General features: G+C 40.0%; 1 protein-coding gene across 22 annotated transcripts in view; it reads left to right on the plus strand.

Moving 5' to 3' along the window:
- DMD (dystrophin) overlaps positions 1–24,650 on the plus strand; it is a 984,302-nt gene that overhangs the window by 496,203 nt on the left and 463,449 nt on the right. For all 22 annotated transcript variants that reach the window (XM_083438913.1, XM_083438919.1, XM_083438923.1 and 19 more), the window contains one exon: positions 3,179–3,351. In XM_083438913.1, coding sequence (XP_083295039.1) covers positions 3,179–3,351 — 173 coding nt within the window. The remainder of the gene's footprint in view (positions 1–3,178; positions 3,352–24,650) is intronic.

Consider the following 24,650-nt stretch of genomic DNA (forward strand, 5'->3'; position numbering starts at 1 on the left):
TAAAGTCACACATTTGCGCATCTCAGTATGAATTATTTCCATAACTAATCACTTGTTATTCCACATGTATTTGATATTATTGTAGCTGACACCAACTTTAATGATACTGATTAACATGGTTACAAGTAACTATTGCTGTAGGTTTAATTTAACTGAACTGTTAAAATGTCAAGAGATGGTAGTTGTGGGCACAGTTCCATCTTCCTCCGAAATAAATCTATCACAGTAGCCAAATAGATCTTACAGATTCATATGCTTTCGTAAGGGATATAGTTTTGATCTGAGCTTCGTAATGAATGGATATTTATTTCCTGGTAAAATCATTCATCATTGTCATTATCCTGGAATAAAAATAGAAACATGGGACATAAATTGTATAGCTGCTGGTTGGAGAAGGTTTAAAATTAAATTGTGGTTGATTTTTTATCCCTAGTAGATTCACATGAATCAAATTTCAAGACAGTAGTAGGTAGAAGTATGTTTTAAAGTCTTTTGTTAACTGTTTTTTGATAGCATGTTTAATTAATACCCTTTTATGGGAAACTGAAACTGGTCCCGAGTTAAATAGTCTCAACAATAGCCATCAGTTGCAGCCAAGGTTATGGAATCAGCTTAGAGACCCTGGTTTCCATAGAACCCAATACATGGCCCTATGAGGACTAAGTTTTAAGTTATCTGCAAATGGGATTTTGCTGATCAACCACTGAATCTGCAGTCCTGTTGTTCACAGTAGTGGAAGGCAAACTGATCAGGCCCAATTGTCATCATGTAGCCAACTGGGGATCCTGAAAATTCTGGAGTCCCACCCTCTCTCTGCTCTCAGAATGCCCTGATTTGGGACTTTCCTCTGGAATGAATACCGCCAGTGAGCTACCTGCCTTCCCACACGTTTGGTGGCCGGCAAGAGGCTAAGTGAGTCTAAAGAGCTGGGCAAAGGGACATCTCCACCTAATCTCTCCTGCACTGTGTAAGGGGATTTTGGATTGTTCTGCTCGTTAAGTGAGAACATAAACCAAGCGGGCAAAAATAATGGGAGTAGCCTTCCCATCCTTATAAACATACACAGTATATTGCTATGGTCTATATCAGAGGCGGATTTAGGAGAGTGTGACTGGTTTGGTCACACTGGACAACTGTGATGAAGAATAGAAGACGAGAGACAGGGGTGCTGAATTTGGGCATTGCACAGGCTGCTGATGAAATTTGAGACCCCTTGGTCTGCCACTCCAGAATCTTCTTCCTGAAAGAACCAGCCATCAGTCTTCATGTTCCCCAGTAGTGTAGTGTTAACATTGTGCTCTTCCTATGATTTGCTCATTGTTTTCCGGTGCACTATATCCTCATAACAACACTGTGACATATGTTAGACTGAAAAATAGTGAGTTGCATGCAAAAAGTACGTTCCTCTGACAGTGACTGGCCTAAGTGATCATCCAGTAAGTTTCATCAGTGAATAGTGAACCTAGGCTACTCAATTCTAGTAGAACATTTCTAGGCTGGTGGTTTACTCAATCATTGATAAATCAGGCCAGGAATACGTTAATAAATGTTGTTTTCCATAAGGATTATTTCTGACAGCACATAGCATTTGTAGGTGAATAGAAATCTCCACTAAAAATGTCAATTCCAGATAATTATAACCCTTTGTCTCTGCCTTGGCTGTGATTTTTGTCCTTATCCCCAAAGATTATATATGTAAATCCACCAGTTCTCCTTAGGAATCCTCACCATTTCTGTTTATGCTAGATATTCATTAATCACTCTAAACCTTTCATTCTCCCAGCAAGAATGCATACATAATCCTCTTTAAATGTGCTGGATTTATGAAAGTTGTAGCAAATATTATGATTCATAGTTCTAGTACATATTTAAGACTGCGATTAAGTAGTGGATCTTTTTCTCTCATTCATGAATGGTACAAGCTGTGCTTCTCTCATTTATGATATCAATATAGAAACTGAAATATGATTACAGATTTGGTATTCATTCCAGAAGAATGCCTCATCCTGTAGATATTTTGTTTTCTAAAAATATATTTGCATTTTTGTAAAAGAAATGCACATCTGGATTCTATCAAATAAGCCTAGGAAAGAACTGAGGAACTCAATTTTAGAAATGAAGTCTAAATGGTAAAGTTTAAAATAGCCCTTCCCCGTAGCTGAGCAAAACCCAATTAACCACAATCCATAGAACCAACGTGAATGAATACACTTTCCAACCTGATTTGGATGCTTGGCACACAAATTTCTGAAAAGTCAAATTACTAGAGAATTTTGTTCTTAACTGTCAGAGAGAGGCAAATTTTAGGAAACAAAAATAAATGGCCATCAAAATTCCTTTGATTTGATTTCAAGAGCAATGAAATTGATACAGTTCCCAAGCGCTATTGCCACTTCATCTGCTAATGGGCTTCTCTAAGCCTTTCTTTCTCCATTCTTAAAATGAAATCAGAGTGCACTTTTCCTAGCCAGTTTACAAACACACTGATGGCATCTAAAGCAGCTTAAACATATTTCTGCTCTGCAAATGCATGCCTGCCTGAGGAGAGCCAGTGCCCGCAGTGCCAGTGGCTGGCCACTGAGGGTGGGAGCTGAGAAGGGCACCCAGCAGAACTGGTGCCAGGATGGGGGCACGGATAGTGGCAGGGAGAAGGTGTCTCCTGCCCCATTGGTTAATCAAAGGCTGCCTTCCCTTGCTCCGGCAGTAGCCCGGAGCAAGAAAAAGCCAATCTATCTATTTTGCGGTGACCTGAGTAAATATGGTTGCACACGAGTACGGGGTGCATAAGGGGTGCCTTTACTCACACATGCATTCTCTCTCTCTCTCTGACACAGACTCACACACAGAACGTTAAACAAGCCATTTCTCCTTTGCCTTTTATATTGGATCTTTCCACTAAACCTCTCCACCAAAACTCCCCTCGCTTTTCTTTTACTCCCCAAGTCCATTAATTCCCTCACACACACACACTCCAGGGCTATAACTCCCTCACACTACATCCCTAGTATCTTCTTTGAATTACTACTCACAGCTTCACCTCTCATACAATCTCAAGCCTATATTCATTGTTCAATCAAAAGCTAGGAGTATTATATGCTACATATTTTAGACAAAAGCTTGCTGCTTCTTTTCAATTGTATCTGATTCATCTTTTGTGTTGCTTAACATGGCATTGCAGAAAATTAAAGACAGCCTAGGGAGATACTCAGGACAGATTGAAGTTATTCGCAATAAGAAGACTGCAGTTTTAAAAAGTGCCACACCTGGAGAAGCTGGAAGGATACAGGAAAAGCTGACACAGCTTACTTACCAGTGGGAAAAAGTTAACAAGATGTATCAGGACCGACAAACGTAAGTAGCTTATTTACAGTTGTTCATTATCTTAACAAGCCTCATTAGTATTTGGCTTACATTGTGTAGTAGCACCTTTGAATATTCTCTGTGGAAAATATTTTGCTGATTTCGGATTGAATCTGTCTTAATATGTGGATGGTCTTGGTATTTCTCTATGGATAATGTATTCATACAATCATTTGACTAAAACTAGATTAATGCACCTCACTGTTTGTATTATTGCAATCAAGCTAATATAGATATCTTCCTCAATAAAGGGGCTATTGTTTTTCTTACATTTTGGGATGATAGAATAATAAGAAAATAAGGAGGAGTGGGTTAGGAAAAGTAGTTCTGGTCTAGCTGTCACTCTTAAGACACAGCAGTTTCTTTTGTGATAGAAGCCACTGTGTACCTGTTTAATTACATTTAATTATAAATTTACATTTACATTTAATTATAAGTGGTGCTTTTGGAAGCACTCTATAAAATATGCACAGATTGTTGCAATCATAGTGAATTTTGGTGGAAGGAGTTGGGTGAAAAGAAGGCTGTATCTTTATTGAGATTAATCATGACTGCAAATAGTTTGGCAATGTATCATGAGGAACTTGAGAACGGTATTGAGGAAGTCCAGTGATAACCCAGGGCCAACTGCAAGGTAAAACATTGAGGCAGAAGAAAGCAGAGGCCAGTGCAGTTTGGCCATTGTTGCCTTTAAGCCACCATTGCTTTCTAAGTTTAAGACTGGGAAGTGCACCAAACCTCAAGGTTTCTTCATGAAGCCCTGCCTAGTTTAGTGGATTATAGAAGTCTCTTCCCAGTCTAAGTCTAAGTAAGACTGGAGTACCTGGCTGCTGTAAAGGTATCAGTTGCAACATGAGAAGTACAGACGTCTGAATACAAATATCCCTTCTCCCTCCTGGTAAGCTACAGCAACACTGGTGACATGAGGTCAGTTAAGAACTGCTGCCCTGGCCTAGTAACTACTCTGTCTGTATATATGATGTGTGAATGGAGCTATTAATGTTGGCTTCTTTGTACTAAATGTGGTCCATGATATCATGGTACTAATGTCACGTATCACAGTATTTTCTATGGCAGACAAGATAATCTATTGATGAGAATCTAAAGTAGCCCTAAAATGTGAATACTATTAATTAAAATGTGGTTGGTGGATTTAAATTTTGTCTTCTAATTATTGTTATACTGATAGTAAACACAATAAAAAGGGACACACTCTTAAATTTAATTGCCATTATTCAAAGGCAAAATTCTATAGCAGCAGCAGCAGGGGCTATATTGTTTCAATATAGGAGTGATTTTTCAGAAGTGTTTAGTGTTTGCATTTTGTTGTATGAAACTTTGATGTGCTTTTGGCGAGCAAGGGTAGTAATCAGTGTAGAATATAATAATAAGAGTATATTGTTACACCATTGAACAACAAATATTTAACACATGTAAGAACAACTTGATATCAGATGTGTTAAAATGAACTGCAAATTATATTCCACACTGTAGATGTGCATAGAAGTGTATTTTATTAAAATGCAATCTGTATCTAGCTCTTGTTTTGGTTCATTCTTTGATATTTCTCTCCCCCTGCTTTCTCCCAGTGTGATACATTAAACAGCTAACCTTGTATTGGCTTCCTTTAGCTCATTTAGGCTGTAATCCTATAAAAACTTGCCTGAAAGTAAGTCTCATTGAGTTTTCTTCTGACCAGACATGCATAGGAATGCATGAAATGACTACAGGACCGAGCTGATAAGATAATTTGGAACTGGAAAAAATATGCCATTAATCCCCTATATGTCATTGCTGTTTGGCCTCCTCTTCTAAAGCGCAACTTAGAGACAGATGTATGATCTGGGAAGGTTTCCAGGTTCTCTCTTTGTGTGTGTTTCCCCCTTTTTAAATTAGACAACTTGGCATTGTCTGCATTATGCAGGATTCTTCTGTTTGTCTCTGTGCCATCTGTGGCAGTGAAAATGAGTTATATTTGCCTCACATGGTGAGGTGCTCACCAAGAGAATAACAATGTTTTCTCAAAGCTTAGCCTCAGACACATTTTTGCTCTCTGCTAAACAAAAAGGAATTCTGTGATTTATATTATTATCACCACCATCATCATCATCCCTCTTGCTAGATTCCTCTGGCAGTCTGCAGCAGGGTGGGCAGCAATTCTAGAAAGTAGGGCTTTTGGCTCAGCCTTATTTATTGAATATATATTATTTAAACACTCTTGCCCAGATAACACAAAAACTGTAAATGCTGATTTACCCCTGCCCAAAAATACCCTCCCCAAAATACCTCCAGGACTGATTTTGTTGATCTAGTAGTTACTCTAGCATATCATATGGTGATCTAGCATATCATATGGATGTGCTACTGCTGTCACATGCTGACAGCTTCTAGTAGCCACAGATAAAAGTTGAGTGCAGGGTGGGGACCAGAGATGGTATGAGGTATGAGCCACTTGTGGAAGAAGGGGGTGTGGTGGGTGCGGTTCGCCCTGGGTGTCATCTGGGGGGGGGGTGTTGACATTGCCGTCCCGTCCCCTGGGATGCTTGCCCTGCCCCTGGGTGCACAGCATGTGTGCTGCTCTGGGTGCCAGGGCAGCTAGCTCCGCCTCTGGTATGAGCAGAGCCAGTCCTGCCACTAGGCACAGAGAGGCCACTGTGTCAGGTTGCAGAAGTCCTCAAGGTGGCACCTCTGTGGGCTCCCAGTCTAGCTCACCACCTCTGTCAATAGTGGAGAAGTGGAGCCAGCATCCGTGCCAATTTGGAGTAAGATCTCACCTCAAATTGCATAAGATCTTGCACTATTTTGATCTCACCCCAAGTTGGTGTTGATGGCAGTGGTTCTTCTCTGCCAGCAGCGGATGCAGCAGATTGCACAGGGCAGGAGGTGGCGGTGGCAGAGTAGGTAGTGCAGGCGGCGGCAGCAGTGGCAGGGCAGCACTCAGGTGGTGAAACAAGACGTGCCACCCCTGGGTATGAGGCAGAGATTCTGTGCTCATTTTTTAAAATTGAAAATGCATTAAATTACGTGGCGATGTTCCAAGTAAAGGTTCTTCATACTGGAGCACAAGAATATTAATGTATGTATGGGCTCTTGCCATCAGCACATGAAAGGGTCTTACCAAGATGCAAAGCAAAAATGCAGTTTATTTCTTAGCTGACTGTTAACAAAGTAAGTACCAGAAGACACTGAAGCATAAAATGTTAAATTGCATGAACTTTCGTTTTGTTTTCTGGTTTAATCTTTTTCTCGCCATAGTGTCACTTTTGCTGTCACTATTTTACTGGGCTGTTCTGGAACGTGGCCGTGTCCCTGAAGCCATCTGTGTTTTTCTGAGAATCATCTGAGCTGCACAGAAATGCTTGGGAAAACGGAGATTAAGGCAGACAATATGGCCTCTAGCACTTCGCTTCTAGTTATAAGAAGTGGAAGTATCATTACAATTCTGCCCTTGAGACATGGATCAAGAACCTTGCCAACATGCATTTTTGATGCTTAAACTTCAGGATTGGTTTTAGAAACGGTGGCGCTCTCCTCCCTTGCGCTTTCAGATTCAATTTTTGTGTTAGTCACTTTAGTGTACATATATATTTTTGCATTTCAGTACAATATCTTGTGTTAAAATGTTTTTCAAAGGAGTAAGGAAATAAGCATATAGGTGATTCCATTCTAGTGAGCAAATACAATAACATCAAAATATCACTGAGTGAGTGAGACCCTTTTATTTGCTTCTGCTTTTCCTGTCAAAAAAGGCATTGCTGTTTCTCTGTACTGGTCTGACTATTATTTCATAAATTATGCGAGTAATCAATGTTTTCAACATGTAGGCCAATTAGTTTGTTTCTGGCAATTGCCACCATCCGATTCTACCAAAATAAACAGGCTATTTGACAAACCATCATTTTGTTAAATAAAACAAATGCAATCTAAAGAATACTGTTGGTTTAATGCTACAGATTATTGCATTTTCAGTGCACAGCAAGACTGGCATAATGAGGTCAGAGTGGGCATCATAATTCACCAAAGGTAAATACTTAGCTTATATTTTGTGGTCACATAGCAGCAAAATGTGATTAACAATTAGAATTGTCAACAAAATTCATTATTCCCTTGTTTGGAATACAACCTTTAGTACAATATTCCAATCTGATGCAAGAATTAGAAGCCTATATTCCTAATATTTCTCTGCTTTGGATTGTAATCTGAGATGGAAAAGAACTTCCAGCTGTATTCTGCCTCATAATAACTCACTCATTTCCAGTGCCTCTCCAAACCTGGCTATTGTAGATGCAGCTACTGCAGGAAGTAGGCTTCTCTTTCCCCCTCCCTGGGTGCATATGGATCACTACTACAGCAGCAACCCATGTGTTGGTGCCTTTGAAAATGCATGGGCTCCTGCTGCCTTGGGAGTTAAATATTTTTCCAAGAGGGACGTGGAAGAAAGAAGGTATTACATAGGAAGTGGGACCAGTAACTTGAAGATGGGACCATTGGGTTAAGTTCTACTTCCATGTATTTGTTCTACAGCTGGAGGGGAATGCAGGGCAGGAGAGACCCACCTGTGCATTCTACAGACTCTATCCTTGTGTTCAAAATCACCAATCCCAACACTAATCATCAAAGGGGTTGGCTCATATTCATTGTCCTTCATTCCTTAGAGTTTCACCCTGATCTCAAACCTACTTTGATTATCTGTTTCCTTGTAAAACATGAATTAGCTCTCCCCTTCCAGGTGTCACCGTCTTGTATCTGTTCTGTTGGCCACTGCTTTTACACAAGTTACTTCAATGACTAAAATCTTCTTCTTGTGAGTTGCTGAAGGCACTCCCTCATTACATTATTATTTTATTAATCATAATGTCAGAGAAAGATATGGAATCATTTGGCTTGATGTGAATAAACTTTCTTTGCTATTTCTAAGTGCTTGTGGTCCAGGAACAACTACTATACGAAACAGCATCATGAGATTCTTTGCGAGTTGGTGAGCTGGTGCTCTTAACTGATGCACCAGCCATAACCTATGCCAATTCCCCAAAAGGCTTCTCCTTGCCAACAGACATCATAGTAATCTTAACTGGATTGAGGCTAAGCCATGTGGCTGATTTCCAGGCCCTTCTTAACCATGCCAAAAACGGAGAAAGCATGGAAGCAGAAAAATCGGATAGTAAACAGGAAAAGATTCATTGATATGCAGTCAGATAGCAATCTTGTCCAAATCATTTATGCAGATACAAATCTGAGAATTTGTTTCTAATTGCAATGTTAGTGCTTGCTTCCACTAATTCATCTGTGACAGACTTTCCCCCTTTCTTTCTAAAAGACTTGGTGCAGGATATAATTTGTTGGACTGCCACACACCCAGCTTTCCTTATTTTCAGTGCTTTATGAATATTAAATAGTAGCAGTTATATGCCATGCTAGGCATATAATAGTTTAAGATGAAGGAATAGGAGTGTCATATTCTAATTACTGAACTTCTTTGTTGTAACTGAGTTTGTTGTTTTGGGGACTAAGAATATTAGATCAGAAAATATGTTTATAGGTTAGTCATTGGTGATCTGGATTTTTTTCTTTTCAATAGCACTATGATTTCCTTATATTAATAGCTGCATGAGCTGCAAATCCCATGTTTTGTCTTCTTCATACTGGTGCCTCAATAAGATGCATATTGTGTTTGACTCTTGCTTACTTGGAGAAACATTATTCAAAAGTTATCTATTTTGTCCTTATCTAAAAAGTTAAATCCCTTTTAAAAAAAATTTAAAATTGGTATATTTTGTTCAGTTGTTTAGAAACTTTACAACAACGTTGGGGAAACTGGCCCTTCAAGAATGGTGGAAATACAACTCCCAGCATCCATTATCATTGGCCATGCTGGTCATGAGGGCTAGACACCAGCAACATCCAAAAGACTACCCAGGAAAAAACACAATCTTATACCGATGGAGCCTGTTCTAATTGTAATGTGGGTGGGTGGGTGCAATTAGGGTTGCCATAGGGACACGGGTGGCGCTGTGGGTAAAAGCCTCAGCGCCTAGGGCTTGCCGATCGAAAGGTCTGCGGTTCGAATCCCCGTGGCGGGGTGCGCTCCCGTTGTTTGGTCCCAGCGCCTGCCAACCTAGCAGTTCGAAAGCACTCCCGGGTGCAAGTAGATAAATAGGGACTGCTTGCTAGCGGGAAGGTAAATGGCGTTTCCGTGTGTGGCTCTGGCTCGCCAGAGCAGCGATGTCACGCTGGCCACGTGACCCGGAAGTGTCTCCGGACAGCGCTGGCCCCCGGCTTCTTGAGTGAGATGGGCGCACAACCCTAGAGTCTGTCAAGACTGGCCCGTAGGGGCAGGGGTACCTTTACCTTTTACCTTTACTAGGGTTGCCATGCATCCAGGATTTCCCGGCCATGCCCTCTTTGGGGGGCCAGCACCCCCATCCACACAGATTTTTGCATTTTGGATTAAATGTCCACATGTAAGCCCTTCCTTTATGCATCACCAAGGAATAAGCCCTGTTGAACTCAATGGAACTTGCTTCTTAATAGACATGTATGGGATTGCAATGTTAGTCATTGAATCAGAACAGCAGCAGGGGTTTTTTTCCTCCAGCCTGTGGGTCTCATTCTCTTATGAGCAACCTTCTGAGGGGGTTTGTGGCATGCCAGTGATGGATGGGGTGAGAGGCAAAGGTGGACAGAGCAATGAATATGAAATTTACCTTTGTACATTAGTCTGGTTCCCCTCACTCCCCACCACCCCCACCACCCTCTCTCTCCCTCTCTCTGTATCTGCACATACAACCTCTGTTTTCTATCCATACATGAGAAAAAAAAAACATTATCAGACTTCAAGAACAGAAACCAGACAAAAACACCGAAGAAGGGTATAAATCAGGACCAGTATGGCCTGGAGAGAGTAGGTGTGGCTTAAGCGGGGGGGGGGGTGGCCTTGGAAGAGATCCAAGGAGCAGATAGAGAGTAATGAAGGGTCATATTTGACCCCTGGGCTTGAGGTTATCCATGACAGTGGTGGTTCAGCTAGACATTGCAGAATGAGTTGGTAGTTATTGTCAACAATGGGGCTGTAAATTGTTTAGACAATACAACTGTAAATAATACTGCTTCCCCTGTGGATAAACTTTACTTTACAAAAAGATGCAGTGATTTTGTAACCTTATGTTCATTTCACAATCTGCATTAATCTTTCTCAGCTCTGCCTGATGCGACTGTAAGAGACTCATAAATGTCACACCACGTTTTTAACTCTCATAGCTTCATATTTATGTCTCAAACAAAGCCAGTTATTTCTTTATCACCTAAAGAAAATATTTTATATTATTTAAGACTGTGAATTTATAAGTGGGATTAAAAAAAAAAAAGAATTGCAGGGAATCCTTGGATACAATGAAAAACAATTTCTTATGTCAGACTTGATTTGCTAGTCAGGTTTTTTTTAGCAGGGTTTCATCTTCATCACTTTTGCTGTTTTAATAAAAGTCTTGGCAGATAGTAAGCTGTTGAGTTTTCACAATATGTCACTCCACACTGGAACCAATTCAGGGACAGGATTTCCTCTTGGTGGTATCCCAATGTCTAATGAGAGGGTTTATCTCATTATATTAGTATCAGTGGCAGAATGGCTTAATTTTGCAAAAAACAACCAGAAAGGTTTTTTGGGGACGGGGTGGGTCGTGGGTCGCAACTGGGAGGTTAGCACTTCCCTCACCAACAGGATTCTCCATGAATTTAAGGACAATGCAGTTTTTAAAAAGCTAAATTTTCTAACCTAATTTCCTGTCTGTGGTGGGGAGAATGAGAATGTCTGTGTGTGCGTGTGCAATTTTTATATTGAGTAAGAGAATTATAGAGTGGTTATATTGACTTCAGCCTGGCCTCCCCTTGTTTGGGCCCTGTCTACTGCTGCCAGGTGAGCCCCAGAGGATTGGTTCTTGAGCTGGAAGTGTTCCCCACCCTTGGATAAAATTCTAACATTTACCCTTCTATCCCTCCAAAAGTGGCTTCGTGATATTTAATTTGTTGTTGTGCATGCTAATAGAATGGTACTTTTTGGCCTGATTGGAATCCCGTAGTTCTAATTATATTTTAGTAAACATCGAGATGCCATGTCTTTTGGCTAGCACAATAAAAGTTTATGTTTTTATTTCGTAAACTATGGTTGGTTTTGAATAATTTGTCATCTCCCTGAACCCATTGCTCCCTGTTGTACCATTTATCTGTTTAAGCACTTCGTATCACTTTTCATTCTGCCTCAGCACTAGGTGGCACACCCCTGTGAACAAAAGGTCATTGTTTATCACATGGTCTATATATGAATGCTTGAAAACACTCATGGACACTCAGAGGAACAGACATCACTTCCTCTGCCTCTGCCTCTGCCACTTGGTGGAGAAGCAAAGGGAGGCAGTGGAGCAGACACTCAAGTTCTACATCAGTGTGTCCTTTTACACTGAAGAAATGACTGAGATTACAGAATCCCCTGTGGCCAGGGCCATCTTAAGCAAATCCGGCACCGTGGTGCAAATATTTGGCATAAAATAGGTGAGAGAAGGAGAAGCCAAGTCACTTAACAGTTATTAGTGCAATTGATTTGTTAAGTTAAACATGGGTTGTGTGAAACATACTCAATTGTAGTTGTATTTATGCAATTGTATTTATGGAATTAGAGACGAATAGTGTGGTGGCTAGAAGGACGCGGGTGGCACTGTGGTGTAAACCATTGAGCCTTGGGCTTGCTGTTCGGTGGTTTGAATCCCTGCGACGGGGTGAGCTCCTGTTGTTCGGTCCCTGCTTCTGCCAACCTAGCAGTTTGAAAACATGTCAAAGTGCAAGTAGATAAATAGGTACCACTCCGGCGGGAAGGTAAATGGCGTTTCCGTGTGCTGCTCTCGTTTCGCCAGAAGCGGCTTAGCCATCCTGGCCACATGATCCGGAAAAACTGTCTGTGGACAAACGTCGGGTCGCTCGTCCAGTAAAGCGAGATGAGCGCCGCAACCCCAGAGTCGTTCACGACTGGACTTGACTGTCAGGGATTCTTTACCCTTACCTTTACCTAGTGTGGTGGCTAAGTTTGCTAACAACACAAATTATTCCAGGTGGTAAAAACAAAACAGAGTTGTGCGGCACTGCTTCAAAAAGCTTTTTTCCAAACTGGGGAAATGGGAATTAAATTTGCAGATTCAATGCAAGCAAGAAGAAAGTGATGCATATTGGGGCAAAATAAATACATCCTAGTTTCACCTGTGATCTAGACTGGAAGTGGTCTGGTTCACACATCATAGTAAGTCAAACTGTGGCCCACCAAGGCCATACAAATGTGGCTTACAGAAAGCAACATGCAACTTCTTTGTATAAGCTAAGTCAAGCTTTGGCTCAGTATGTCATCTGAACCTGGGCTCATAGTTAAACTTTTTCCTTCTTAACCATAATCTGCTCTGAGATTTAGCTTAGCTTTATGCGTGAACATGGCCCGTGTCTGACTCGAAAAGTGATATTGGGGTTTCAATGAACAGCTTGATTAAAATTTGACCCATTGTGTGACAGATGTGGAAAATCATGACAGGGATCAAAAATAAAACTACCAACATCATAATGCATTTATATAAATCCATAATGTGACCGTGCTTGGAATACTGTGTAGTCATGTGTTTTGGTTGCTTCACTTCACAAAGGATATTGCATGGGTAGAAAACATGCAGAGAAATACACACAAAATTATCAAGGGGCTGGAGCTACTACCATATGTGGAATGGTTGCAACATTTGTGACTTTATAGTTTAGTAATAGGGAGTCTGAAATAGGTACAGTGGTACCTTGGGTTACATACGCTTCAGGTTACATATGCTTCAGGTTACATACTCCGTTAACCCAGAAATAGTACCTCGAGTTAAGAACTTTGCTTCAGGATGAGAACAGAAATCATGCTCCGGTGGTGTGGCAGCAGCAGGAGGCCCCATTAGCTAAAGTGGTGCTTCAGGTTAAGAACAGTTTCAGGTTAAGTACAAACCTCCGGAACGAATTAAGTATTTAAACTGAGGTACCACTGTATAGTGGGACGCGGGTGGCGCTGTGGGTAAAAGCCTCAGCGCCTAGGGCTTGCTGATCGAAAGGTCGGCGGTTCGAATCGCCACAGCAGGGTGCGCTCCCGTCGTTCGGTCCCAGCGCCTGCCAACCTAGCAGTTCGAAAGCACCCCCGGGTGCAAGTAGATAAATAGGGACTGCTTACCAGCAGGAAGGTAAACGGCATTCCGTGTGCGGCTCTGGCTCGCCAGATGCAGCTTGTCGCGCTGGCCACGTGACCCGGAAGTGTCTGCGGACAGCACTGGCTCCCGGCCTATAGAGTGAGATGGGCGCACAACCCTAGAGTCTGTCAAGACTGGCCCGTAATGGCAGGGGTACCTTTACCTTTACCTTTTACCACTGTATATAAAACAGTGCAAAGTCCAGAGAAATATGGTTTTTTGAAATTAAATTGTGGGATATTCAGGACAGACAAAAGAAAACATTTATTCACACTATGTATAGTTAAACTATGGGATTCATTACCACCAGAGGTGGGGATGGCTGCCAACTTGGACAGTACTCACTAAAGCATCCTGCATTCAGACAACAAGTCTTGGATGATAGAACTCCTTTATGAGCTAAACAGGTTCCCCGCTCCCGAAGAAACATTTATGTGGTGTTCCCTATTCCACAGCAATTCATCTCATTCTTCATATGTTTGAATCATAACATATGGCTCAGTGTTTGGACCTGCTTTATGATTTTGGATAGAAGGATAAATTACCTAGCTGCTTCTGTAGAAATGAAGGAGATCCAGTTCAATTGCTTGCCTCATCATGCACAAATCTTGTGGCTTCAAGCTTAATTCCAGAAGGAGCCCTTCTAAAACTACTTTCATTCAAAGTGAGATCAAAGCATAGCTGGGAAGATTAATTACTATATCTTGGAGCTTTTAGCACCCTAAAACCCAATGCATATTTTTTGTGTGCTGAAGTTGAACAAAGTTTGAAGGTCACTTTTAAGAAGAAAGAATGACACATTGTTCCTATTGTCACTGCCAGTCCTTTGATTTGAACCATCGTTTCAGTTTTAAAGAAAACCAATGTGAAATAGAAAAAAGTCATAGATTGGAACTGTTTAAAATGCATATCTTTCTAGGGGTGTGAAAAGAAACTGTTCCTGAAAATTGGTGAGAGGAAAGATAATAGGAAGAGTGTGACACATACCACACTTAATGACTATACAAAGTGGCAAAGGGGTTTGATTTTGGTTTCATCCTTTATAATTTTTTAAGAGCAGTCTGGAACCACTCACTGGAGTGTGAGGAGCTCTACTACCACCTGATTGCAGCACAGGATGATACATCATGTTGTTCTCCCTTGGGCATGCCAGGAAGTGTGACCAGCTAGTAGGGTTATGGAATTATCAGAAAGCAGTGCAAGGCTTTCATAACAACAACAACAACATAATAACAACTATAATAGACTGTGTGCAGGGGTACTACTTTGAGGCATAGCCCTTTCCCTGTTTATTTTAAATTTATTTTATATAAGAGGATTTATGTATTGCTTAATTATGTACAGCCTCTAAGTGGTTTTCACGGAATATATACTGTTACTTTAAAACCCTGGATAAAACCAAATACTGAGCTCCCTTCCTTGATTACTTGAGTGTGGTGCCTTTTTGTAATTTTGGTTGCTGCTGTGGAGTGAGGATCCCTTCTGGATGTTTGTCTTCTGAGACATGTTACTTATTTGACTGTCATTCATTCTCTCTCTCCCTCTCTCACACACCCACACACAAAACAATATTCAGCTATTTATTGCTTGTACAATGAGCCTGCTTTGCCCTACATTCTCCTTTTCACCAGAGTTGTGATGGAACATGGGTGGTGCTGTGGTCTAAACCACTGAGCCTCTTGGGCGGTATGAATTCCCATGACGGGGTGAGCTCCCATTGCTCTGTCCCAGCTCCTGCCAACCTAGCAATTCGAAAGCACGCCAGTGCAAGTAGATAAATAGGTACCACTGTGGCAGTAAGGCAAACAGTGTTTCCATGCACTCTGGTTTCCATCACGGTGTTCCGTTGCACCAGATGAGGTTTAGTCATGCTAACCACATAACCCGGATAGCTGTCTGTGGACAAATGCTAACTCCCTCGGCCTGAAAGCAAGATGAGCGCCGCAACCCTGTAGTCACCTTTAACTGGACTTAACCGTCCAGGGGTCTTTTGCCTTTTTTACCTATATTTGTTGTGGTATGCTCTGAATCTTCTTACCTGACATGACTTCAGAAAAGAGCTGGTGGGAGCAATCATCTGGCACTTTCCATTGAATCCAATCAATGTGTTGTAACTTTTGCCACTTCTTTTGCAGGGATGTTATGTGTAATCAGGGTAAAGGAAAACTGACCCAAACCTAACATAGGATTCCACAGAAGTTCAGCTTTTCTCCTAAAACACTTCCAGTTCTGCATACTATAAATGCAATAGTAACAATATATTGGAGTAAATCCATTATGCTTGTGTAATGTTGTGAAATGAATCAGCAAATTCAGCAGTATTCCTATTCCCACCTACGTGACTCAAGAGGTGTTCAGTACAAACCGTATTGTTCTGTAATTATGCAAGTGTGCCAAGTATGGAACTATTATGTCTATAATGATATGTGAACTTTTTTTTTTTTTTTTTTTTTTTACGTGAACAATATAAGAGCCTAGATTTGTAAAAGCTGATTGTGTCTCTGTTTTGCAATTTAGATTAGAATATTAAAAAGTAGCAGCTTGCCATATTGTTGTATGAGTGCACAATAATCTGTCTTCTATGTACGGTATGTTTCTTCATTCTCACTTTCTCTTTTGAAAATATGGGAAGAGGAGGAAATGAATCTATAATATATACATATGCAAATTTCCAGATTTTTATATGCAAATCTCCAAGGGTTTTCTAGAGTTTCCATATTTTACTTGCACATTTATAGTAAGTAGAATAAATTAGTTACAGTGTAATGTAGTAGAAGAGCATAATCCCATCAATGTGTTCTGGCAGTTCTATAAAGCCCCCAGGAGTGGAAGTGGAGTAGTTTGTCATGTAAGGAAGGGAAAGCATTCAATCTTGACCCAAGAGACAATGTTCAAAAGTAAGAAAGCATTTTAATTTTTTTTAAAAAAAATGCTTTCCCTGCTTTTTACTGAGTATTTTCCTGGATGCTATAGTAGAACTAGTTTTTCTGTTCCTGCTCACACCAATCATGCTGTGTATTTTGACCACCACATTTACTATAACATGATAGATAAGGCCTATGGGCAGGGCATTTTTTTCATCTTGACCTCACCAGAACTCAGTTCCTGCACCTCTCAGGTGGGCACTACTGCCATTATAAGAGAACAAGGGAGGGGTTCAGGGTGAGTTCCGGCACCTCTTTTTCTAGAAAAACCTCACTGCCTATGGGTGTTATTATCCATGCATATTAGGTAAATTAAAATAGTTTGTACTATTTGTCTTTCAAAGTTCAAACCATGATTTAAACTCCAGTATGTCATGGCACAGTACTGTGCATGAAAAACTAGAAATGTACCACATGAATCTTTTTGACAAAACCAGCATTTAGTTCAATCTCTTTGTTTCTCTCTTGCCCACTTTATTTTTTATTTTAAAAGTGTCTGAATGTGTGGCTTTTCAATGACTATGATGTTTTGTTTGTCTTGTGTGTGCAAAACAGATGGGGGCACACATCTAGTACAGTTTCTAGTTTTTCCTGTATAGTTAGTGAATGCAACTCACAATACAGTTTGACAATGTTGATGGACGTAAAATGTTTCTGATTATAAGCTGTTTTTCCTGAGATGAAAACTCCCCCAGACTTTACGTTAACACAATCTAATCTGGAATAGTTGGTATGATGCAGACAAAGGATCTTGAGTGCATTTAAAACTGTAAAACTCTCTTTATGTAAGCTCTTTCACAATCTTTCTGAAGTTGTGTATCTTCTTTATCTGAAGTTTCTGAACTTTGTTGTTGTTATTTAGTCATTTAGTTGTGTCCGACTCTTCATGACCCCATGGACCAGAGCATGCCAGGCACTCCTGTCTTCCACTGCCTCCCGCAGTTTGGTATAACTCATGCTGGTAGCTTGGAGAACACTATCCAACCATCTCGTCCTCTGTCGTCCCCTTCTCCTTGTGCCCTCCATCTTTCCCAACATCAGGGTCTTTTCCAGGGAGTCTGAACTACACGGCTGTAACTACATTACTGCAATGTATCCAAAGGTTTCAGTAATTTGCTTCAATGTGTGTTTTACAAATGTCAGTTTTCTAATTTTATATTCCATCAAATTTAAGTATATAAATCTGATTTAAGCAGAACAGGATAATTTGATATCCAGTTAAGTATCAAGCAGTATGATATCCTATGTTTGTTTGTTTCTTTGGTTGGTTTTATGTAAAAACAAAAACAATGTGTTGTTGTTGTTGCTGCTGCTGCTGTTGCACCTGCCGTACGTCTAGAGGGCAGTACATTGGCTACCTCTTTGTGTCTCTGCAGAAGTGGAGGGGATAATTATGTATTGGTTCCCAATAAACTTATGAAATTCTAAACTACTAGGTACTGTTAGCTACTGAGAATGCACAAGTATCCTACTACTGTACTTGCCTTGAAATGGAGCTGCTATGAGAACTTGAATCAAAAGAGCACTGAGGCTCAGCTTGTTGGAAGTATTTGTAAAAGGCTTGGAGTGTATTCATAAAGCACCCTTCATATTTGGCTTGTCCTGCCCCAAGGCTCCGAAATTTACCTTGGGGCAGGTAGTCTATGTTGTTGTTGTTCCCGTTCCCACTTCAAATACTAATATCTCCTTTTATTCGACATTACATTACTTCTATGAGTTCTACTTATTGTATATGTTGGGAAAGTGGGACAAGCCTCTTCTGAACTTCTACTGGAGAGAAAGCAGGATACAAATATTTATAGGCTTTCGTATAGAAATGGAGATCTTCTGTTAGGGGCAGCGATCAGTATCATGTCAACAATGTCAGCAATCTGCCATGGTATCTGCTGTTTTGACCTGTGTGTTTTATGTATACCCTGCATAGAGAGTAAGCAATATCTTTAAGATTGTAGAGATCGGTGCACTTTCAGACAATATATGGTGCCAATGGTACAATTATATGCTGTTAAAAATTGCCATTTATTATTCATGAAATAAGAACTTCTAGCTATGATAAGCTATAATTAAGACTGGCTGGGGTCTTTTATTATGCACTACTGGAGCACCTAGGGATTTTTTGTAAGACAGTCAATTAAATATTTAAACACGGATAGAAAGCCCTTGTAATTTTGGATCCCCAGCATTGAAATTTGGATGGGGGGGGGGATGTGCATGATAATTTACATTTCTGAGCTTTATCCAGAATAGATACTCCCATTTTTAAAAAAGCATGAATGAAACTGCACTTCCTCTTTATACATAAAATATATCCCAATTTCTGTAAGACATACTAGGGAGAGAGAGACTTCACTCCTCTTGCTTAATTTCTCTTTTGTTTTTGATACCATGGATCATGGTATTCTCCTGTATCAGCTCCGTGGAACAGGAATTGGGAGCACCATATTACAGTGGTTCCAATCCTACTGTCGGGACCAAGTCCAGAGAGTAGCATTGGGGAGAGTGCTTTTTAACCCCCTGGCAATTATGCTTTGGAGAGCTACAGGGCATTATCTTATTTCCAATATCTATATGAAGCTTCTGGAAGCAGCCATTGGGAGATTTTGGGCAAGGTGCCATTGATATGCTAATGACAGTCCATAGTTTCTCCATAGTATCTGAAGCTCAAGATACACGTTGATCTACCCACATGTAGTTGTTATCCCTGAGAAACGTAGAAAATAACAGGATATATTTATCTGAAAGTCTTCAAACTTACACGACCCTTTAAAAATTAGCTGATGAAGGTAAATACATCGAAATAGGGCCCTGTCCTAGCTTCTGATCCGTAACTGACTTCTGACTTCTGCTCTATGATTGAAACTAAGACCTTCACGTTGAATCTGACTATGGACTAATATGAACCTACTGGTTTCCATTCCCTAATTATGTAACAAATTATTGTGTTATACATATCTTTATGAGTTTGAGTTTGTAATCCTTGTTAGTTTGCAATCACTATTTGAGTTTGTAATCCTTGTCAGAATACATACTTTTGAATGGATCAGTTTTTGTTACTATTGACTATTGAATAGTGAGTAGGGACCACTCCCGCTATTGAAACTTACCTTGGCCTGAGTTCTTGGTGTGCTTTTTTCTTGGTATATTTAATAACAAGAACTCCAACTTATTTAACATTAGCATCCATATTCTGGCACTTCCTGACTTTGCTGCACTCTTTTCAGTGCATGCTAAAAACATTTTTGTTTAGGGAAACCTATCCAGACATGTAGAAGCTGTCATTTGTTTTCATCTGGTTTTAGCTTACTGTTTATTTTAATCATTTTTAATGTTTTAAATACTTGGGTTTTTTGCTGCTAATTTTATTGTTTTATTCTGTTTGTAAAGAGCCTTGGGGTTTTATTTCAATCAGGCAGTATATGACTGTTCTGACATAAAATTAAAAAAAATAGAATAGCAAATGGTGGGTTATCCCCAATAAATCCAAAATTATGGAAAACATATTCCTAAAATCATACAGTATTTGGAGATTCAAGTTATGTATTTTTATCAGTATGGTTACCTTGATTTAGTAGTGGTATTCCCTAGGTAATAAATCACCAGACACAATATAAATAGATTCAGCATTGGAGATTCTACAAAATTGTTGATCCAGTTGCTCTAACATTGTCTAGTTGGAAACAGTTTTATTACCTATTTTTACTGCAGTTTGAGCTTGTAGTTTCCTCTTGCTTGGCACAAAGGGTCTGAGAACAATGCTTTATTGCCAGATCAGGCTGTAGTCCCCATACACCATGGGATATAAAACTCAGGCAGGATCAGGAGCTGGACATTAATAAGGGATGATCAGCTAAAGTCAGGAACAGAGACAGGAAACCAGTTATGTCTGCAGTAATTCATCAAATGGCTAGGCAATTCTCAGGTATGTGACATAGATCTAGCTGTGATCTAAGCTGGTGAATGAGTGAGGCAGTGCAGTAGAAGTGACAAGTGAACTCCCCTCAGCTTAATCCAGAATTGCCTCAGTATTTACCAGCTTTGTCAGCAAGCATTAGGAAAAAATCTTGCCTATTTCCCAGTACTCTTTGTCATGACTCATGATGGTGCCACATACATGCTCCACACTGTATTGCCTTCTGGGCTGTAATGTCTCAAACCAGGCAATAACCAAAAGCTATTTGAATATATATCACTTGTCTCCTCTATGCCCCTCTCTCAGTGTACCAAATACACATTTTAATACCCACGGACTATTACATAGCTGAGTACAAAAGACTCTCCCAATGATGTAGATGCCACTATTTTATTTTTAGGGGATAAGGGGATAAGTATGACCTTTCAGGGCTGGCACTATAATGAACCAAGCTGAGACTATGGTCTCAGGTGGCAGGCTCAGGCAGTGACAAATTGGTGGCCCTTGGGCTCCTGTCTCATTCTTCCTAGCTTTCATTATTTCTAGTACCACCAGCTGCCCATCCAACCAGCCCCCTGCAGCTCGTCCCAGCCTTGCTGTAGCCTCTTAGGAAGGGCCAAATGAGTTCTTCCTCAGAACAAAGAATTTGGGGTGTAGTAGCCAAGAGAGGGCCTGCAGCACTGGAAATATTGTGTAAGCTTAGAAAGTACTGCATCTTTTTCCTGAGTTTAAAAAACATTTATTTATTGTTTAAAATGTCTATGAATTGTCCGTAATCATCTATTTCAAAGCAATTTACAGCAAAATAAAATACAGAATAGTGGAAAGCATTAATAAAATAGAGTATTAAAAGTGATCATATAAAATTTACACTCCAGAAGTGTTTTCTGAAATAAAAGCACACTAAAATCCATACAATGTCAGTATCTGCCTCACATCCACTGGATGGGTATGCAGGCAGTCTCTTAGCCACCTCACCCAGAATGCCTCACTCTGAGGATGCAAATGCAATAGCAAAACAATGGAAAAAGTTAAATGGAGTGGGGCAGCGGCAGAGGGAGTAGAGTTTGGGGGCAGCAGCAGTAAGAGTGGGAGTGGTGACATAATCTCTTGCACAGAGCCTCTGTACTCTGTGGCTCTCAAAGGACAGTTCTCAGTATTTCAGAATGAGCTTACACTAACATATCTGTGACTGGCAGTTACTGGTAAAGCATATATTGTGTCATATCAATAGATGCAAACCATTGTACTTATGAGCGGAATGGTGAGTTATATTTTGCTTACTAAATGGCCTATGTGGACAGCACATTCAAATCTGGTAAAACAGAGTTCAAAATAAGTGAAAATAATTATAAAAGATGAAATAAATAGAAACCATCTCTCACTTGCATACATACCTCAGGATTGTATTGGTAACCCCAACCAATAGACTGAATTCTAACAACAAACAGCAAATTTATTCCTTATACCCTGCCCATCCAACTGGGTTGCCCCAGCTACTCTGGGCAACTTCCAACATAATACAAAAACACAGTGAGACATCAAACATTAAAAACTTCCTGATACAGATGTCTTCAGAAAGTTGTTTATCTGTTTGACATCTGATCAGAGGGCATTACACAGAGCATTGTTCCCTGAAGATTCTTAGACTTATTCTCAAGCTATAAAAGAATAGTGCATTGTTCTCAATAATTTTCTTGATATAGAACCGCCTGCACATATACTGAGCCAGTATATTTTAAGTAAGTCACCTTTTCCCAAGATTAAGAAAATGGAACTTTCTACCCCCAAAGACAGCTATCCCTAATCTTCAGATAAATAGTGTATGCAGTGAGCAGAAATGGATGTGAAAAAAATGTTAAAGCTGTAACCAGCATAAAAAATATGGTGGGTATTTCAATATTATTATTTTTTTATTTCCTGTTAAAATTGGGTTTTAAGTACTTAACACTGCTGGCTTGCCTTTTGCAGCTGTTGAGTATGCAGACTTGGCTAGGGAGCAGAAAAGCAATAGAGGAAATGCAGGCTACTCTTTTAAGCTTCTAATAATCACATAAATTCTGATATGAAAGTGATCTTAGTATCGTTCCCCAGATTCTGATCTCTTGATGGCAGGTCATTATTTGTTCTCCGATGCTTACACTATTGTCATGGCAACTGATAATCTTCAGGCCCATGATGTTCTTTAAACACAGAAATGATTGCAGTCAAACGGATTTTGTGAAAGAATATCTATTTTGTTTTTGTTTTTTAACCATCTGATGAAGTGCACTCTGCCCCATGAAAGGTTATACAAAAATAAATGTGTTCGACTTAGGGTGCCGCAGGATGTTTTATTCTTGCGAGAAACTGGCATGGCTTAACCCTCAAGAATTAAAACAAAAATTATGACTTTCATTGCCTTTTTTATTTAAAAAAATGAGAATTATATAAATGAGTATTACATATATGAAAGCACAGATCATGATGCTTCCTATAATGGTCCTCTGTGTTTACTGCAGAAATGTCCAAAAAAAGAAGATTGTGATCCAACCAGTTAAGCATTTTAAAGTCCCATTGTTTCAATGGTACATACTTCACAGTTTCACTGAAACTGATAGAATGGTTGATTGGATCATGCTTATAATGTGTAGGGTTTAGGCTGCAACCCTATTCATTATTATCTGGAGTAAATCCAGTTAAACTCTGGGGCTTGCTTCTGAGCAGTCACATACATACTGTATGGCAGAGCTTTCTAAACTTTTCATGTTGGTGACACATTTTTTAGACATGCATCATTTTCGCAGCACAGTAACTCAGTTTTACTAGCAAACCACAGGTTAAACTCACCCCTTTCCAGCCCTGGGAGGAGTGTGGGAAGCATTCGTGCGACACACGTACACACTGCGGCCGACACACAGCTTGGAAAGCTCTGCTCTACAGTATTGCACTGTTAAGAACGTTATGGGTGCAAGAATTCTAAGGGCTACTTCACACATGACTGTTGCTGGAAAGCAAAGTTCTGTTGCCATGGCTAAATTTGCATGGACAAAAGAGGAGCCTCATCTACTAGTCAGCTAATGTGGGTGGCACCGTGATTGTTAATGCCAAACATTCCTCCTATTTAATCTAATAAAAACCACACTATTATACCACATTGATTGGCCATAGGGAACCCTGAGATTGTAAGGGACTTTTCTAAGAAAGTACATTGTACACAGCCACCTCAAAACTGACCTTCTATCTAGGACCACTCTGCTGCTCAACAAGTCAGCCAAGTCTATAACTGCCTTGGCCTACCAGAATTTCCCCGAGTCTGTCTTTCCTTTCTCATGATTTTGTGCTTGGCTGCCATTCAATTATCTTTTTCCTGCCAGCCTTTATGGAGGCTTGCTCCATATTCCTGAGCATCTCCTTACCCCCCCCCCTCATTTGTGAGTACTGTTTTCTGAGCTTCCAGCTGGGTGTCCGTTAATGCACCACTGGATCTATGATTTTTCAACATAGCTTAAAGGAATGGTAGGTAAATTTTGCTCCCTCTTTGGCTCTTTATTCTCTTTGACTGTTTTTCAAACAACAATCTCTCTATTTTCTCTACCTCCTTTGAAGCTGAGGTCACCTTGCACAGCCACTCGCTCCACAACCCCGCCTCTGAAAACTCTTCACCAGCCCACTGTTCCATTGCTGATTTGTGACGTTTTCTCAGTAAAACCTCATTTCTGGAACAACTAAAGCAGAAACAAAGTAATGATCAGTATTGCTAACAATTAGTACTTCCACACAAATAAACCAGCAAGTCCACTCTGTACATTCTGTCGAATGTCTGTTTGCATTTATTAGGCAAAATCCTAAAAGATCTATACACTTTTAAAGATTTTTTTAAAGGTATAAAGCATGCTTTATAATTCTACAGAGAAGGTCCAAGGGCTTCTCTGGCTCTTTTTTATCTTTGGAGAAGCTAGAAAGCATAGTGCTTGATATACTCACTGAAAATTTTCCAATTCAGGAAAGAGCAGACACATAACTTTGAAGTTGCTGTACAACAAAAAACTTGACTTGGTTTGGTAAATTTTACATAGCTCTGTTATTGCTAGTGCAAACTACTGACATTAACTTAACAGCACTTATTTTAGAACTACCAGATTGTATGTAGTAAATTACTTGTGGACTCGGATGGATATCTATGTTGCACATAATCTTAAATATGTATATGTCACTGGTAATCAAAATTGG

The sequence above is a fragment of the Podarcis tiliguerta genome (assembly GCF_965153285.1).
Source record: "Podarcis tiliguerta genome assembly, chromosome: 4".
Classification (NCBI taxonomy): Eukaryota; Metazoa; Chordata; class Lepidosauria; order Squamata; family Lacertidae; genus Podarcis; species Podarcis tiliguerta.